The sequence below is a fragment of the Scylla paramamosain genome, chromosome 39, assembly GCF_035594125.1.
Source record: "Scylla paramamosain isolate STU-SP2022 chromosome 39, ASM3559412v1, whole genome shotgun sequence".
NCBI classification, from domain to species: Eukaryota; Metazoa; Arthropoda; class Malacostraca; order Decapoda; family Portunidae; genus Scylla; species Scylla paramamosain.
Window position 1 is genome coordinate 13522640 of NC_087189.1, and position 19742 is coordinate 13542381.

Here is a 19742-nt window from a genome sequence, read left to right on the forward strand (position 1 = left end):
TGAAGGGTGAAGATGATGAATATTTTGGTGACACGATGAGTGAATAATACGAAAAGATGATGGAGGATAGTGAAGGTGAATGATGAGATGACAATACAATGAAGAATGAAAAGTGAAAAAAAAAATAATGAGAGACAATGAGACGTAGAATGAACAATACTAAAATAATGAAGTCAAATGAAGATGAATAACAAACACAATGACAAGTTGACTGAATGCAATGACAGACGATGGAAATAAGTGAAAAGACGACAACACAATGAAGAATGAAAAGTGAATAATAACAAAAACAGATGAGTGACAATGGAAACACTAGAAAAGATGACAAAAAAATAAAGAATGGATACAGACAAAGACTAAAGTAATTAATGAAATCGGAAATGAATGAATGAGGAGTAAAAATGAGAACAACAATGAACTAATGACTGACAGTGAGGATAAATGAAGATCTTACAACACAACACAGGCTGAGGAGAGAGTAACACAAGACTCTCAGGTGGACAGCACTCAGCAACACAGCAGCACACCTGTCACGCGTCAGCTGCTGGGAGGCGAGGACAGAAAAAGGTGGGGAAAGCAAAACAAAGGAGACAAACAATAAAAGAACGAAGGAGGAGAGAAGTGAGGTGGGAAACTGTGGTGGGGATGTCTGCTACCCCACACACACATACACACACACCCACATACACAGCAAATCTCTAAATTATCGTTACTCTTAAGTATATTTCCACTGTAACAGCTGTCTCAATAATAAGCTGTGTATTATTATCATCACACACACACACACACACACACACACACACACACACACACACACACACACACACACACACGACCCTATCATCTAACACCTTATCTGCATCACAGCTGGGGCCCCAAGATGATTCAAGAGAGAGAGAGAGAGAGAGAGAGAGAGAGAGAGAGAGAGAGAGAGAGAGAGAGAGAGAGAGAGAGAGAGAGAGAGAGAGAGAGAGAGAGAGAGTGGTAGTATAAAACCTAAGCTTATGAGTGGAAAGAGAAAAGTTTGCTCACGTTATGACCCAGAATGAACACTGTAGAGTGGCTAAGACAACGCAGACAATAAAAAGTAACAAACAATAAAATAAAGTGAAAAAAAAAATGAGTAGAAAAGTAATTATGTAACCAGCAAACACTAAAAACGAGCGGTGATTCGAAATTTATATAAAAAAAATGCATTTGATTTATAGATGGTGGTAAAATGTAAAAAAGAGAATATTCAACGCGAAATTAAATGTAGAGTATAATAATAATAATAATAATAATAATAATAATAATAATAATAATAATAATAATAATAATAACAACAACAAAAGTAACTGCAACGTCTCACAGAAAACGGAACGCAGTGCTCGAAAGAAAACTGGACATAATTCGAACGTGTAAAAAAAAAATATAAATAAATAAATAAATAAAATAAATAAATAAATAAATAAATAAAATAAACCAATAAAAAATAAATTAAATATATATGAAGGAAAAAAATAAATCTTTTATAGTTTCGAGCTCCGGTCCTTAAATTCTTAGGTTAATTCCCACTCAACTGCCAACTTACAGAGAACACACCCTCTTGTCAGTACACACACACACACACACACACACACACAAATTGTATTAGCTAAGCAGTTAGTATACGAGCACAAACATACACTCAACATTCAATTTAATACCTTCTTTCATCATCGATTACTTTCATTACCACCTTCAATTTCTAATATATCTATCTCGCATTACATGTTATTATTACTTAAGTGTATCATGTATGGGAAACACGTGCTTAAGTTCACACACACACACACACACACACACACACACACACACACACACACACACACACACACACACACACACACAAGGACAAAGGGAGATAGTTAAAAAAAAAAGAAAAAAAAAATACCTTCAACTCTGAGATGTAAACAAAAGAGCAAGGGAGAAAGCGAAAGAAAACGGGACTGATCACAAAGAACGGAACGTGAATAGCCAGGAGGAGGGACTTCGATAAATCTAAATAAAACTTTTAGATGAATTTCGAGATGATAACTGGGGTGGTGGACAGAGAGAAGAACACAACACCTGTAGTAAGTGATGCCCAATAGAACCTTAATAAAGACACAGGCAGAAAACAAAACCCGAAAAAGTAATTAGACTCGACCAAAATAAATCATTTAAACCAAACTAACAACATTTCTTACCCATAAAAAGACAGAGGTAAAGACACAGAGAGACAGAAACACACGGAAACCCTTAATACTGTTGAAAAAAAAAAGAAAAGTATAGCATAACAAATTAACAAGAGTAGTACAGTTACCCTTACAAAATCAACGTCAGGCACATACATAGAAAACGGAGGAGGAAGACGCCTGCTCTGGAAGGTGAGAAGAAAGAGTTTGTTCTTATTTTTCCTTCTCACTCTTAAGGTCGTCGCCGCCCCGTGCAGCGCTGGTCCTCTTAAGTGTCAGCTGTAGTAGTAGTAGTAGTAGCAGCAGCAGCAGGAGCAGTAGGTGATGGGGCAGGAGGAGGAGGAGGAGGAGGAGGAGGAGGAGGAGGAGGAGGAGGAGGAGGAGGAGGAGGAGGAGGAGAGAGAGAGAGAGAGAGAGAGAGAGAGAGAGAGAGAGAGAGAGAGAGAGAGAGAGAGAGAGAGCTGGAGATGAGAAACACAGGCTAAAGAAAATACAGAAAAGAAAAAAAAGAAATTAAGAAGTAAAGGAAACGAAGGATAAGAGAAGAAAGAAGAGAAAGAAGAATGGGAAGAAAGAAAAAATGTGGAAAGAAATTAGAGAAAATGAGAGAGAGAGAGAGAGAGAGAGAGAGAGAGAGAGAGAGAGAGAGAGAGAGAGAGAGAGAGAGAGAGAGAGAGAGAGAGAGAGAGAGAGAGAGAATAACAGTGAAAGAATAAGAAAAGAAAACAGGAAAGGGACACGGGAGGAGGGGAAAAGGACAAGGAAAACGGAGACACCAGGAAGAAAAAAAGAAGGAGAAAAGCGAGTGAAAGCAAGGACAGGGATCAAAAGGAAAAGAGGACAAAGGAATACAGGAAGGAATGAAGGTAGGAAGGACAAAAATTGAGCACCACTTACTGTAATCCACTAACACTTACAGAACTTACGGAAACCAGTTGGTAAGAGTGATTCATCATTGCAATCAAAAGGTTAAGGAGTACAATGACGTTGATGACAGAGTAGGTGCCGAACATTAACATCCCCCAGAAGCGAGTGAAAGGCTTGATCCCCGTCAGTTCGAAGTTGGTGAGGTCGATCAGCCCGAATGCCGCCCAGAAGAGGGTCTGTGTCGTTTCGAACAGACTGTGAGGGGCGGGAAAGCAAAGGTGGGGTGAGAATACGAACGAAATGAAGTGAAATAAAGGATAGGCATTTGATGGGTGATCAGTGACGGGTGAAATACTGATTATGAGAGGAAATTAAGTTATGAAGACTGTGAGGGGCGGGAAAGCAAAGGTGGGGTGAGAATACGAACGAAATGAAGTGAAATAAAGGATAGTCATTTGGAGTGAGGGGTGAAATACTGATTATGAGAGGAAATTAAGGTGATTTTTGAACAGACTGTACAAAGGGGCAAAAAAAGCAAGGGAGTTTTGAATTTTGGTGACAATACGAACTCTGTGAAAAGAAATGACGTAAAAATGAAGGATAGTCATATAGAGGGTGATCAATGAGGGGTATAATACTGACACTGGGAGATAAATTAAGCTGAGTTTTGAACAGGCTGTAGAAAAAAAAAATAAATAAAAAAAATACGTCAGTTTGGGTGAAAAATGCTAAATGAGAAATAAATGAAGGTGAAAGATGTGTTGGTAATGCAATGTAGAATGGTGAATGAAGGTGAAAATACTAACGCTGTGAGAAAATAAAAAAGTGAAGTCTCAAAGAAAAGAAAGAAAAGAAAGAAAAGAAAAATGAAATACAGGGGGTTTGCTTTAAAATGTGAACACTGAGAATGAAATGAAAGTAAGAGGTGATAATACAGATGATACAACGCAGAATAGTGAATGAAGGGTGAGACATACTAAATAATGAAGAACTGTGATGAAAGGGGGCTTAAAATACGAACACAATGAAAAAAAAGAAAGAAAATAAAGAAAGTGAGACAGACGATGATGATACAACACAGGAATGGTGAAAGCAGAGTGAGAAACAAAGTAAGTAATTAAAGGATAGTGATGAATGAGGAGTGAAAATATTAACAAAAAAAAAAGTGAAGGAAAATGAAGAAGGTGAGGAATATGATGCGAATACAATGTAGGAATGGTGAATGAAGAATAGGAAGCACACTAAATGATGAGGGATAGTGATGAATGAAGCTAAAAAAAAAAAAAACGAGGAGAGAAAAAAAATGAAGAAGCTGTAAAGAGAGAGAGAGAGAGAGAGAGAGAGAGAGAGAGAGAGAGAGAGAGAGAGAGAGAGAGAGAGAGAGAGAGAGAGAGAGAGAGAGAGAGAGACGTTTGTGTGAGAATACTAACACACACACACACACACATATATACGACACTTCGAAACCCTACAAGGAATACCACTACTACTACCACCACTACTACTACTACTACTACCACTACCACTACAACAACAAACAGACACGACTCACTTCGAAAACCTCCTCCAAACAATACAGGAATCCACGTCTGGGCTCATGTTCATCACGTCATCCGGGTCGATCATAACACCCTTCTCGTCACTACACCTTGTCATGTTCATCAGCAGTTTCTCTTTCTCCTCAATACACGTCTGCTTCTCCAGGTCAGCATAAAACCATAACAGCTGATTCATGCCTGACGGTGGCGGTGGTGGTGGTGGTGGTGGTGAAGATTCGAGTGTTAGATAAAACGTTATTTGATTATTTTTTTTTTTTGTGTGTGTTTTTAAAGTTTGTGGTGATGAAATTGTGGGTGGAAAGGGAGGGAGGGAGGGAGGGAGGGAGGGAGGGAGGGAGGGAGGGAGGGAGGGAGGGAGGGAGGTATGAGTGTTAGATAAATGGTATTTTATTTATTTATTTATTTGTTTTTTTTTATGTTGTTAAAGTTTGTGGCGGTGACATTGAGATATTGTTTGTCTTTTGTGAGATGGGTCAAGGCGAGGGAGGGAGAGATAGGGAGAGGAGAGGAAGGGGAAACGAAAAAAAAAGAAGAAAAAATAAAAAGAGACAGAGAGAGAGAGAGGGAGAGACAGACAGGAAGAGATAGATAAACGAACAATACATATCACAACAACACCTGAACACATGAAACACAACCACAATCACAACAAACTCATCCAACCTCCCCATTCTTTACCCATTCCAGTATCAACCCACACCAACCCTTACCTACAGCACAACTAACTCACCCATCCACCCATTACCCACAACACAATTAACCCATCCTCACCCATTACCCACAGCAGTACTACCCCACCCATCACCTCGTATCCAAACCTAACCTTACCCACTCACACATCCCTATGATAAACCACTTCCCCATCCCTCTCCCCATTACTAACCCACCCCACACCACCTAACCTGACCCATCATGTACCCATTGCACACCATTAACATAACCAGCCAGTGCTTACCGCAGGAGAAGGCGAAGAGAGTTAGCAGGTACAGGAAGATGAACTTGAGAATATCAACTACCATTCTAGAGAGAGATACCTGCAGGGGCCCGAGATAAGGGTTCACGCTAAAGATGTACACCAGCTTCAGGGAACTGCAAGGAGAGGCGCGGGTGAGGCGGGGCTGACTGCGGTGCTTGGGACACAAAGGGTTAGATTTGAGACTTGTAATAATTAGTTTACTTTAGTTTTACAGTAAGGCTAAGTTAACTAACCGAACGTAACCTAAACCAATCTAACCTAACCTGACTTAACCTAAGGTAACCTAACCTAAGCTAACATAACCTAACTTAACCTTACCAAAGCTAAACTAACCTAACATGATTTAACCTAACCTAACGTAACCTAACTTAACCTAAGCTAAAATAACCTAACCTAACTTAACCTAACCTGACAACCTGAGCTAACCCAACCTAACCTAACCTGACATAACCTAACCTAACCTAACATAACCCAACCTAACCTAACCTAACCTAACCCAACTTAACCTTACTAACGCTAACCTAACCTCAATCCTAATACCAGGTACAGCAATGTTTTCTTGATTTCCAGGATTCTTAACTTTTTTTTTCACTCTCTCCCTTCAATTACCCCTAAAAAAATGTTATATTACCTTCAAGGGCATTATAATTTATCGCTAGTTTGAGAACCACTGGCTTAAATCCTTCCCTGGTTCCACTAAATTCTTCTCCCTATCCAATATGCTTTCCTTATCCTTCCTGTCCTCCTCCCTACCCTACATATCCTTCCTATTCTCCCCAATCCTAAATCCTTCTCTAATTTCTCTTTTATCCTTCTCCCTATCCTCTCCCCTATTCTATATCTTTCTCTAATTCCTCTTTATCCTCCCCTTGTCCTATATCCTTCATTTATCCTTCCTATTCTCCCACCTGAAGATGTTAGCAGCGGCGAAAAGTCCTTCGGCGATTAGCATAGGATCCCACGTGTCCCACTTCTGACGGGGAAGGTCCTGCGTGCCAAGGTTCTGCCGGATCTCTCTCTGTACCTGAAGGGAAGACAAGTTTGAGGGCCGTGGGAAATAAGGTTTGGTTGAGTGTGTTTGTGTTGTCCTGGGTAGTAGTTGTGGTGGTGGTGGTGGTGGTGGTGGTGGTGGTGGTAGTAGTAATAGTAGTAGTAGTAGTAATAGTAGTAGTAGTAATAGTAGTAGTGTTTTCGTTTCTTAAATACTAAATATTATCTTTTTTTTCTTCGTTCAATCAATTCATGGTGGTGTACTGTTACTACTACTACTACTACTACTACTAGCACCACCAGCACTAAAACTATCGACTAATCATCCACATCAACACTACCACCACTACCATCAACACAGCAACAACACCAACAACAACAACAACAACAACAATAACTACTACTACAACCACTACATCTACAAAGTATTAACTGGCCCCTTCTTCAGGAATTACCTTGCTGGGGGGAAGCACCTTTCAGGCCAACATAAGGAGAGAAGATAAGTCAGGTGTTCACAGGTAAGGCTCCTAACAGCAACAGTACAGGTAGTTACTCTCGTTATCTCGTTACTCATCGATTCTTTGCTGTCCTGATTTGTTCCTTCTAAGCATCCCTGTTTATATATCTTCCTCCTCCTCCTTCTCCTCCTGTTCCTCTTTCACTTCATCTGTCTGCCAAAACGCACATGTTCTACCCTCCCAGACACACACACACAAACACAGGCTAAATGCACATAAACAAACGCAAAATACAGCAAAACACACACACACACAAAAAAAAGCCAAAAATATGACAAAAAGCTTCTTCTATCCTTCCAAACACACACACACACACACTAAATGCACATAAACACAAGCAAAATGCAGAAAAAAAAACACACACAAAAAAAAAAACATACTTCTTCTCCCAGACACCCCAAAACACACCAAGACCTCTTTACACCCTCCCTAACACAAAACACACAAAATACAGGGGAAAATAAAATAAATAAATAAACACTTTAATACACACCCACGTCTTGTTCCATCCTTTCAAACACACCAGAACACAAACGAAGCACTAAAAGCCATCGCAAAACATACCCAAAGCTTCTTCTGTCCTCGCAAATATCTCAAAAACACACACACACACTCACAAACATCGGGACACACACACACACACACACACACACACACACACACACACATCCACACCTTCTATTCTCCCAAACACCACAAAGCACACACAAAACTACACAAAAAATTCTTCAGCTCTGGTAAATATTCCAAAACACAAACACTTATATACACACACACACACACAAAAAAAAAAAGTTTCTCTCTCTCTCTCTCTCTCTCTCTCTCTCTCTCTCTCTCTCTCCTATACACTGCAAAACGTCACACACACACACACACACACACACACACACGGAACACTCTAGAACACACCCTAAGACCTCCAAAACCCCCAAGAACACTCCTACTCAATAAACCCCAAAACACACACTCCTTTCATTACCACCACTACTACTACCACCACCACCACCACTACTACTACTACTACAACTACTACTACTACTGGAACCCAAGACTCACCTGGTAGTAAGCCACAATGCGTAGCGCTATCGTGGCCACGTAGAGGGCGTTCGTGATGAAATCTATAACATTCCACATATCTGCTACGTACTCCCGCAAACCAACATCCCATAATTGTTTGATCTCTGACCATATCAACCCTGGAAATGAATGGGGAAGGGGTAAGTGATGGGTAGGGAGCAGTGATGGGTAGGGAACACATGATTTTGAACGGTATATTGATGGGAATGTCTCGCAAAGGAGGAGGAGAGATAGGAAAGAGAGGACGGGGAAGAACAGCGAGATAAGAGTGTTAGGGATGTAGAAAACGGGTGGAAGGAAAGGTGATATCGAAGGAAATGAAGAGGAAGGTAAAGGGATAAGAAGAGGAAGAGGAAGATTGTTGATTAATGCCCTTGTCGAGATTTCAAAGTGGTTCATTCCTCCACTTCTTCCACATACAATTTAATCCACTCTGTCACTCCACTTCTCTTTCTCTATCAAACTTACCTTCCCAGATTCTCAGTCAGTTCACTTCATCCACCTATAACTCCAAATGTACTCCACTCACATCCAGTTTATCGTTCCACTTTCTTCTAGTTTCATTGTATTTCATTTATAATTCCACTTGTAAATATATTCCACCCCCTCACAACACTCCCAGAGAACTCCACTTACAGAAACAATGTCCTAACTACTCTTCAATCTATAACACTCCACTTAACAGCTCCACTTACAGAGACATCACTACAAAAATTCCACTTAATCCACACAATTTTCAAACTCCACTTTCTAATTCACAATCACTTCACCTACAACTCCACCAACAGAAGCACCAACACAAAAACTCCACCTAACCACCTAATCCACTTTTTAATCCACAACACTCCACTTAACTCATGAGACATCAATCATTTTCTAATTCCACTTTCACATCCACAATCACACCGCTTACAAGTCCACTAACACAAAAATTCCACCTAACCACCCAATCCACGCACTCCACAGGGACGTCCACTCACCGAACACCCAAGCCAGTATGAGCCACTCCACTAGGCTGGGTGGAGCGCCTCTTCTGGTGGTCACGTCCGTCGCCACCCATTTCTTGAGCGTGGGCGTGGCGCCGAACCAATCCACTATAACGGTCTCAATCCGCTGGGACGCCAAGATTAGCAAGCCTGGTGGAGAAGTGGATGAGTGGATGGTAAGTGGAATAAGGCTGAATAAGTTGGAAAGGGATTTAAAATTAGTGGATGAAATTGATGCCTGAACGCCTGGTGGATAAGTGGATAAGTGGATAAGTGGATGAGAGAATGAATGACTGAATGAAGGACGACTGGAAAATGAACGAGTGGATAGGACAAACAACAAGATTAGCAAGACTTGTGGATGAATGGATAGGTGGAAAAGTGGATGAATGTGACTAAAGGAGTTGGAAAGTGGATGAAAGTAAGTGGATGAGATAAATTAATTACTGATGGAAGGAAAGAAAGATCTGAACGAATTGGATAGTGGATGAGGATAAGTGAATGAGACTAACACCAAAATTAAAAACTCTAGTGGATGAGTGGATGAACTTAAGTGGATACGACTGACATCAGATGAAAATGTCCTGGTGGAAGATGACAGTGGGATGAAAATGACTGGAAGATCAACAAGACTAGTGGATGGTGGAGTGTGGATGATGGACAGATGGACGAGATGAACAGTAAGGCAAGAATGGCTTAGTGGAAATTGACAATGACAGCGAGATGAACAAGGCTGGTGGATCAGAGGTGGATGAGATTGATGGAGAGAAGAAAATGACTTGATAGAGTGTGGATGAGTGGATGATATGAACCGAAAGGCGAGTGTGGATGAAAATAATGCAAGTGGAAGAGGAAAATGGTGATTTGATGTGTGTGGATGACAATGTGGATTAGAATGTGGAAGAATGTGTAGATGATAGTGGATTTATCTTCGTGTGTGTGTGTGTGTGTGTGTGTGTGTGTGTGTGTGTGTGTGTGTGTGTGTGTGTGTGTGTGTGTGTGTGTGTGTGTGTGAAAACAAATGAATTTTCCTATTTTATCGAATCTGAGAGAGAGAGAGAGAGAGAGAGAGAGAGAGAGAGAGAGAGAGAGAGAGAGAGAGAGAGAGAGAGAGAGAGAGAGAGAGAGAGAGTGAGAGTACGTACTTACCTCCTTCCGTCCTTATCTCTCTCTCTCTCTCTCTCTCTCTCTCTCTCTCTCTCTCTCTCTCTCTCTCTCATCCTTTCATTCATACATCAGTGTTTTCATAGAGAGGGAAGTAATTTTTTCCCTTTCCTCCTTCATTTTACCCCTTTAAGTACCAGAGAAGAGGAGGAGGAGGAGGAGGAGGAGGAGGAGGAGGAGGAGGAGGCATACCCACCCTCCTCCTCTCGTCCTTCTCTTTACCTTCTTCCCTCATGAATAAGGTCAAATGAACTTTTTTTTCTCCCTCTTTGCTATTCTGCCTCTTATGAAAAATTATCCTCCTCTTCCTCCTCCTCCTTCCACTCTCTTTAAAAATGTGGATAAAATGTGGATACGCCATTTCCCTTCTTCGCTCATCCTCCTGCCTTCCTCCGCCTGCCTCCTCTCCAGCTTTAGTAAGTGGAGGAGATAAGTACTTTCTCTCTCTCTCTCTCTCTCTCTCTCTCTCTCTCTCTCTCTCTCTCTCTCTCTCTCTCTCTCTCTCTCTCTCGATATAATTAAATAACTGATTTTTTTTCTTTTACATTTTTATTATTTGTGGAATCAACGTTTTTTTAATCTTTATTTTGTTTATTTTCTTCTCGATGAGTTTTTTTCTTTATTTATTTTCCTGCTTGTGTTTTTATTTCCACGTATCTACTTCACTATCAGTCTATGTACCCTACTTACCTACCTGCTGACTAATTCAGATACCTACTTACCTGCCTGTCTACTTGTTTATCTCTTTGTTTACCTTTCTAAGTACTTATTCACCTGTTCATCTAATTGTCTGCACACCTGTCTATCTATTTACTATCTACTGTATAAATAATCTGGTCAAGCCTCGTCTTCATTAAAAAAAATAAAAGAAAAACATGCATGCTGATTATGCATATTAGTTTGTATACTGATAAAGATGCATGTATGTATGTATGTATGTATGTATGTGTGTATGTATGTCACTTATGTATACAGGTAGCATGTGTGTATTAACAGATGTGGTTAGTAGAGTTTCGTCTGTCTGTCTGTCTGTCTTTGTTTCTTTTTATCTATCTAGCAATGTATCTATCTGTCTATCTATTTATCTGTTTATTTATCTACCTGTTTATCTGTCTATCTATTTACTTATCTATCTGTCTATCTATTTATCTGTCTATCTGTTTACATTTCTATCTATCAATCAATCAATTTTCAGTCACATGACCTCATTACTAACTTTAAAAAACATCATTCACTCACTTAATCAACCAATTCCATCCATCTATCCATTAGCAACACCCTTCTCTTACCCTCTTCACCATCTCCTCCTTCGTCACTACTTCTCTCATTCCCTCCTTCATTATCTCAGCCTCCTTCAGCGTATACTCACACAGGAAGGTGAGGTAGGAGGCAGAGTGGCAGATAAACTTAATGAAGGGCTTTCTCATGGTCTGCCCCAGCGAGGTGTGGGGCGCTAGGATGTAGATGATGGAGAAGAAAGGAAACAGCAAGCCAATTTTGACGATCTCCAGCGCTTGCAATGCCATGTTCTTTCTTCTGAACCCTGGGAGGCCTTCGTACCAGATGGAGGCCAGGAGCTGCTGCACGTTGGGATGGGCCACGAACTGAGAGGGAGAAAGGAGTGTGACAAGGGGAGTGAGACAGAACAGATCATCCTTCTTTTCTTTTATAATATAAGAAGGGGAGTGGCCAAGAGTGACGAGAGAGAGAGAGAGAGAGAGAGAGAGAGAGAGAGAGAGAGAGAGAGAGAGAGAGAGAGAGAGAGAGAGAGAGAGAGAGAGAGAGAGAGAGAGAGAGAGAGAGAGAGAGAGAGAGAGAATATAAAAAAAGGGCCCATTGAGGTACCAGTCCCAAAAGAAAGGACGACAGCATCACACGAATCCTTCCCCTTGAAAGAGTTCAAGTCACAGGAAAGAGGAAATACAGAAGCAGGCAGGGAGTTCCAGAGTTTACCAGAAAAAGGGGTGAATGACTGAGAATTCTGGTTAACTCTTGCATTAGAGAGATGGACAGAATAGGGGTGAGAGAAAGCATGCAGTTAACAAGATCAGAAGAGCACCGGTAGAAGACAGCGAGAGATGCAACACTGCGGCGATGAGAGACAGAGGCTGAAGAGAGAGTCAGTTAGAGGAGAGAGAATTGATAAGAGAAACAGCTTTTAATTCCGCGTACCATTACTCTGAAACACTTCCGCCCGCACCTCCACTACTTTCAAAAGACTTTAACTGAAGTTACAAGAATTTTCAAGTGTGTTTTTGTGATTCTAGTGACAGATTAACAAGATTTACACATTACTGACAGGAGAAACACTATTGAGAACCCAGTTAATCATCTCTGTGGCCTTTGAAAATAGTCGTGGTGAGAGAGCAAAGCGTTTCTGAACACGAGCCAGAGAGTGGAGGGTGCAGAGGGACAAACAAGTAAGGAATGGTGTGTGAGGAGAACAGATGAAGGTGAGAGAATGGGAGGGAGAGGGAGAGGGAGAGGGAGAAGGAGAGGGAGAGATGGTATGTGGGACTTTGAAGAGCGTTACAAGAGAGAGAGAGAGAGAGAGAGAGAGAGAGAGAGAGAGAGAGAGAGAGAGAGAGAGAGAGAGAGAGAGAGAGAGAGAGAGAGAGAGAGAGAGAGAGAGAGAGAGAGAGAGAGAAGTGGCCAGGAAATCAAGTGAAGTTTATGGTTCAGTATTAATGAAACACTTTTTTCTCTCCCTTTTTTATTCATTTTTTCTTTTAATTTTTCATCCCCAACTTTTATTTATTTTTGGGCCGGACACTTTTTTTTTTCGTCAGTGCAAGAAAGAAATGGAAAACAAAATGAACACGAAGGAAAGAAAAGAGAAAGAAGAAAGGAAGGAAGGAAGGAAAGGATGATAAGCAAAACACACACACACTATCACCATCGCTACTACTACTACTACCACTACTACTACTACTACTACTTTTTACATCTACCACTACTACTACTACCAAAAAAAAAAAAAAACACTGCATACCTAACACAACAAAAACAAAATAAAAATAAATAAAAAAGCCAAGAAAAGCACAAACAAAATTAGCGTCCTTGAAAACATAGATACCTAACCTAAACACAACAGGCAACAAAAAACAAAGAATTTAACATCAACCAAGATGAACAGGAACACAAGCTTATGAGACGGTATAAAGAACCCACCTTTATATGCATGCAAAGGTACGTATCTAGACAACACACCTACAGGTAACATAAATAAACACGTACCTTCTTTTGCTTGAGTTTAATTGCCATTTTAAGTCTGTTCAGGTGCATCCTTTCCCCGTGCTCGTGTGGGGGGCCTGAGGGATCGTGGTTAAGAAGGACCTCCAACTCGTACGAGGACCTGGTGTGGTCTAGCAGGGCTGTGGCGAAGTCCTGGCACTGCTTCCGTAACTCCTGCAGAAGGTGGTGAAGGTGGTGGTGAAGGAGGTGCCAGAATGGTGGAGGAGGAGATGAAGGTGATAAAATAGTGGAAGTAATGGTGAAGATAATGAAAGAGACGATAATGGAAGTGGTGAAAGAAGTGAAGGAGATAAAAAAGTGAATGATAGTGAATAAAGTGATAGAAAATAGTGAAGGAAGTGGTGAAAGAAGATAGTGAAGGACAAGATGAAGGAGGTAAGAAAAGGGATGGAACAGATGATGGGGGATTAGCGATGGTGAGGAAGGAGAGAGGAAGGAGTTGAGGAAATGGAGGGTTTGAGAGGAGAGATGGCGGTGGAGGGATGGAGGGGAGGGAAGGAGAGAGAAGGGTGAGAAATGGCAGGAGGAGGATGAGGAGGAGGAGGAGGAGGAGGAGGAGGAGGAGGAGGAGGAGGAGGAGGAGGAGGAGGAGGGGGAGGAGGAGGAGGAGGAGAGATTTGCTGGGTGGTATGGGGAAGAGAGGGAGGGAGAGAGAGGGAGAGAAGGAGCGAGAAGGAAGAGAGAAAGAAGAGAAATGGCGGTAGGAAGAGGAGGAGGAGGAAGAGGAGGAGAGAAGATCTGGTGGGCGGTATGGAGGAGAAGAACAGAGAGAGGAAGAAAGGGAATGAGAGAGATGACAGGAGGAGAAGAAGAGTTTGTGGGTGGTGTGAAAAACAGAAGAAAGGAGAGAGGAAGAGAGATGACGAGAAGGAGAGATTTGGTGGCGGTATGGCAGAAAATAGAGGAAGGAAGGAGGGAAAGAGAGAGAGAAGGAGAGGGAAGGAGGGCAGTGATGTCTCTTACCACTAAGGAAACAGCCCTATTTGTCTCCCTAACGCAACACAGCCAGACCTCTCGTAAGGAACACCTAAGCATTCCCTCACTGCTACCTCCCCTCTTACACCTCGCTCCCCCTTGCTCCTCTACACAACCCTTACTCAAATTTCACATCACACTTTTCTGCTGCTTCGATTGGTTCATTCAGTTTTCATAATGTAGTTTTGTTCTGCTTCATGTTCGTCTTTTTCTTTCTTTTTTTTTTTTTCATTATGTTTTAGTTTCTATAATGTCTTGTTTTTTCTTCTTATTCTTCGTTCTTTTCTTCTCTCTTTTTTCATTTCGTTTATTTAGTTTCTATCATATGTTTTCTTCTTCTTCTTCTTTTTGTTTCATTACGTTTATAGCAGTTTCAACTATACCTTTCTTTTCTTTTTCTTTTTTTCTTCTTTTTCCTTCCTCCATTTCATTTAATTTTCCACTCTATATTCTCTCTCTCTCTCTCTCTCTCTCTCTCTCTCTCTCTCTCTCTCTCTCTCTCTCTCTCTCTCTCTCTCTTCTTCCACTTCATTATCTCCACTTCATGTCTCCCATACATTTTTCTTCCTTTTCTTCTTCTTTGTCTTCTTTTCACTTTCATTCCACTTTTCTACACCCAATTCACTTCCACCATCCACTTGTTCATCTTCACTGTATCCATCCATCTTCCACTGCACACTTTATTATGAAACTGTACTTTTTTTTCACTATCCACACTCAATATCCACCTCTCTTTCACTCATTTCCACATACAGTGCCTATATGATAAGTCTGACTTTTCACCTTTGTTCTCTTCCACATACAAAATATTAATTCCAGTTATCCTTTTTCACTCCACCTCTTCTCTAATTTCATCTTCATTGCCCTCCACATACAAATTATTCTTTCATTCCACTTTCTATCATAATTCCCTTCCACATAGTTTATCCACCTCATTTTTTTCTATCAGCCCATCTTCCACCTCCACTACCATCCACACACAGACCACCTAATCCACCATCTTCCCCACACCCAATCATCCACCTTTACCAACAATACACCTTACCTACTCCACTTTCCTCATCCACTCCACACATTTCACACCTATCCACCAAAAAACACAGCTTCACTAACACCCAACGCTTCACTCATACCAATCCACACAGACCCCTCCACTTTCATCAATTACTCCACCAATAATCAAACTTTCACCTGTAACATCAACTCATAGAGAAAAAAAAAAAAAAAAAAAAAAAAAAAAAACTTTCTTTATTTTCCATCATTATTTCATTATCAACGTAACTTCACTATCATAAACACGCTTCCCTTTGCACCGTATCACTTAAGCTTCACTTCTCAACTTCCCCTCATCGCTCGGGCCCCCTGAGTGTACCGTACCTGTATTTTTGAGCAAACAGGTGACACTGGCTAAGTTTAATTAAGTCGAAGTACCTCCAGCTCACAGTAAGAGAAAAGTAAATGAGATACATAAATTATAACGTCCTTCTGATCGACTTCAGCTATTTGTGCCTCTGAAAATACATACGTAGCTGTGATATGTGGATTCTCTCTCTCTCTCTCTCTCTCTCTCTCTCTCTCTCTCTCTCTCTCTCTCTCTCTCTCTCTCTCTCTCTCTCTCTCTCTCTCTCTGCCTAGTATTCAGAAACGCTTTGCTCTCTCACCACGACTATTTTCCAAGGCCACAGAGATGATAAGCCGGGTTCTACAGAGTGTTCCTTCTGTTGGTACTGTAGAAATCTTGTTAATCTGTCACCAGAACCATAAAAACACCCTTAAAAACCTGTGGAGCCTTCTCAATGTAGTGGAGGTGCGGCGCAGAAGTGTTTCAGAGTATGGTTCTCTCTCTCTCTCTCTCTCTCTCTCTCTCTCTCTCTCTCTCTCTCTCTCTCTCTCTCTCTCTCTCTCTCTCTCTCTCTCAGGTATTAATCGCAGCTTTTACACGACCTATATTTGAATTGTAAATGTCTCCAGTTTCAGGGACTGTTTAGCCTTTAATTGCTCTTTGGAATTCCTGCCATTTGAGCGTGTGGCGGATTAGCACAAAGGGACATAAAAGAACACAAAGAAAAACAGAAAAACACTTACTACCCTTTGTTTTTTTTTTTTTTTTTTTCTAAGAGGGGCTCTGGCTAAGGGGTACAAAAAACCAGTTTCCAAAAGTCTAGGCCAAAAGAATTGTTCAAAATTACAGAAGTGTCTTGAAATTCCCATCTTGAAGGAGTTTAAGTCACAGGCAAGGAGAAATACAGAAGCAGGCAGGGAGTTCTAGAGTTTACCAATAAGAAGGATGAATGATTGAGGGTACTGGTTAACTCTTGCATTAGGGAGGGGGATAGAATAGTGATGAAAGACTGAGAATACTGGTTAACTCTTGCATTAAGGTGGACAGAATAGTGATGAAAGACTGAAAATACTGGTTAACTCTTGCATTAGGGAAGTGGACAGAACAGTGATGAAAAACTGAGAATACTGGTTAACTCTTGCATTAGAAAGGTGGAAAGAATAGTGATGAAAGACTGAAAATACTAGTTAACTCTTGCATTAGGGAGGTGAACAGAATAGTGATGAAAGACTGAGAATACTGGTGAACTCTTGCATTAAGGAGATGGACAGAATAGTGATGAAAGACTGAGAAAACTGGTTAACTTGCATTAGGGAGGTGGACAGAATAGTGATGAAAGATTGAGAATACTGGTGAACTCTTGCATTAGGGAGGTGGAAAGAATAGTGATGAAAGACTGAGAATACTGGTGAACTCTTGCATTAAGGTGGACAGAATAGTGATGAAAGACTGAGAATACTGGTGAACTCTTGCATTAGGGAGGTGGAAAGAATAGTGATGAAAGACTGAGAATACTGGTTAACTCTTGCATTAGAAAGGTGGACAGAATAGTGATGAAAGACTGAGAATACTGGTTAACTCTTGCATTAGAAAGGTGGACAGAATAGTGATGGAAGACTGAGAATACTGGTTAACTCTTGCATTAGAGAGGTGGACAGAATAGTGATGAAAGATTGAGAATACTGGTTAACTCTTGCATTAGAGAGGTGGACAGAATAGTGATGAAAGACTGAGAATACTGGTTAACTCTTGCATTAAGGTGGACAAAATAGTGATGAAAGACTGAGAATACGAACTAAATCTTGCATTAGAGAGGTGGACAGAATAGAGATGAGAGAAAATGTATGATAAACTACAAGAAAAAAAAATAAAGGTGAAGACTTATTTGCTGCAGCGTCAGTCAATTAAGCAGTCAGGTAATCCCTCAGGTAATCTCACTACCTGTCTACACCTACGCACGTTTCCTACTCTCCTCTGCACTGTGACCTGCGGGGGCGTATTGGGTTACCTGATCAAATTACACCTGCAGTCATATTAATTAGCCACCTGTGCTCATTTAGTCGGTACTCCACCTCACCTTCCCTCCCCTCTGCCTCATTATCTGCTAACAGGTGTGTGTGTGTGTGTGTGTGTGTGTGTGTGTGTGTGTGTGTGTGTGTGTGTGTGTGTGTGTGCAAGGACCAGCTGTCTCTTGCCTTACCTGTGCTAAATAACCCTTTACTACACCTGTGCCTGTTCTCATATCCCTTCACGACACACACACACACACACACACACACACACACACACACACACACACACACACACACACAAACACCATACACTTTTTTTCTTCATTATCTTTTCATATTTATTTCACTTTCCTAAATCGACTTAAATTCTACCATTCATTTTTCCTTTTTTTCTCATCCTCACCATATCAAGCCAACTTCCACTGTACACTTTATCTTAAAACTACAGATATGTTTGTTTTTCTCACTATACACACTCCATGCCTACCTTTCCTGCGCTCTTTTCTAGACTCGCAATCTACTACTGGTAAGCTCTGGAACTCCCTGCCTGCTTCTGTATTTCCTCCTTCCTATGACTTGAACTCTCTCAGGAGGTTTCCAGATACTTTTTGACCTTTCTTTTTGGGACTGGCACCTCAGTGGGCTTTTTTTTTTTTTTTCGTTCGTTTTGGTGTCGTTGGTTAGCGTCCTTACATAAAAATAATTTGCTAACTTACTCACCTTCATTCCTTTCCACCCACCCACCCACACACACACACACACACACACACACACACACACACACACACACACACACACACACACACACAGAGACAAACACACACTCAGGATCAGCAATCAGGATAGAACAAGAAATAACGGGTTGGAGCTTGACCAAAAATTTAGGTTCGAGAAAGAGATAGGAATGAACTGGGTCTCAAAATGGAGTGGTGGATGAATGAAACGGACTCAGTAATCAGCTTGTTAGTGCTGAGTCATTAGGGAGCTTTAAAGGAAGATCAGACAAATTTATGAATGGGGATGACAGGTAGAAATAGATAGGCATATTTCATAGAGGGAATGCCACGTGTAGGCCTGATGGCTTCCTGCACCCTTTGTTCACACACACACACACGCACACACCTGATACTCGCTCCTAAACTCGTGTTCCATGAAGGAGAGACGGCGCAGCTCCCAGGACAGCTCGAAGGCAGTGAGGATGGGGTCCTTGGAGGAGAGGGCGATGAGGGAGGGCGAGGCCAGGGCGCGGTAGGCGTTGATGCGTGACCTGGAGTGGCGCAGCGAGTCCTCCAGCCGAGACGTGACGCACTCATCACAGCCGCACCTGGAATGTGTTGCCGTCACCTTTGTTAGTGTTGTTGTTGTTGTTGTTGTTGTTGTTGTTGTTGTTGTTGTTGTCCTTGTTATTTTCCTCGTTATTGTCATTGTTATTATTCTTGTCATTATGGTTATTGTTATCATAATTAACTCTGACATCATCTTTATCATCATTATTAATTTTGTCATCATCTTTATCATCATTAGCCTTCTCATGGTCATCGTCATCATTAACCTTATCATCATCATCATCATTATCAATCCCGTCAACATGAAGACTGTCACCACTTTTGCTAATAAACATTCAGAATCAAAGGTGGAGTACTGCTAGGTGAAATATTATTGTTATCATTGCTACTATTCCTCTTGTCATCACCATTACATTTGCCACCATCAAAATCATCATCATCATCATCATCTTTGTCAGTGTTCATAAACATAAGTGAAATACTGTTAGTCATCATTATAATCACTATCATTACATTTGTCATCATCATCATCATCGT

The 19742-nt window shown here is 41.0% G+C and overlaps 1 protein-coding gene across 1 annotated transcript in view; it reads right to left on the reverse strand.

Moving 5' to 3' along the window:
• The window catches only part of LOC135092242 (transient receptor potential-gamma protein-like), a 180257-nt gene that overhangs the window by 34153 nt on the left and 126362 nt on the right, over positions 1-19742 (reverse strand). Inside the window, 10 exon segments of the mRNA XM_063990616.1 lie at positions 3116-3320; positions 4618-4801; positions 5580-5713; positions 6509-6624; positions 7046-7063; positions 8165-8304; positions 9166-9321; positions 11705-11939; positions 13573-13743; positions 19042-19243. Coding sequence (XP_063846686.1) covers positions 3116-3320; positions 4618-4801; positions 5580-5713; positions 6509-6624; positions 7046-7063; positions 8165-8304; positions 9166-9321; positions 11705-11939; positions 13573-13743; positions 19042-19243 — 1561 coding nt within the window.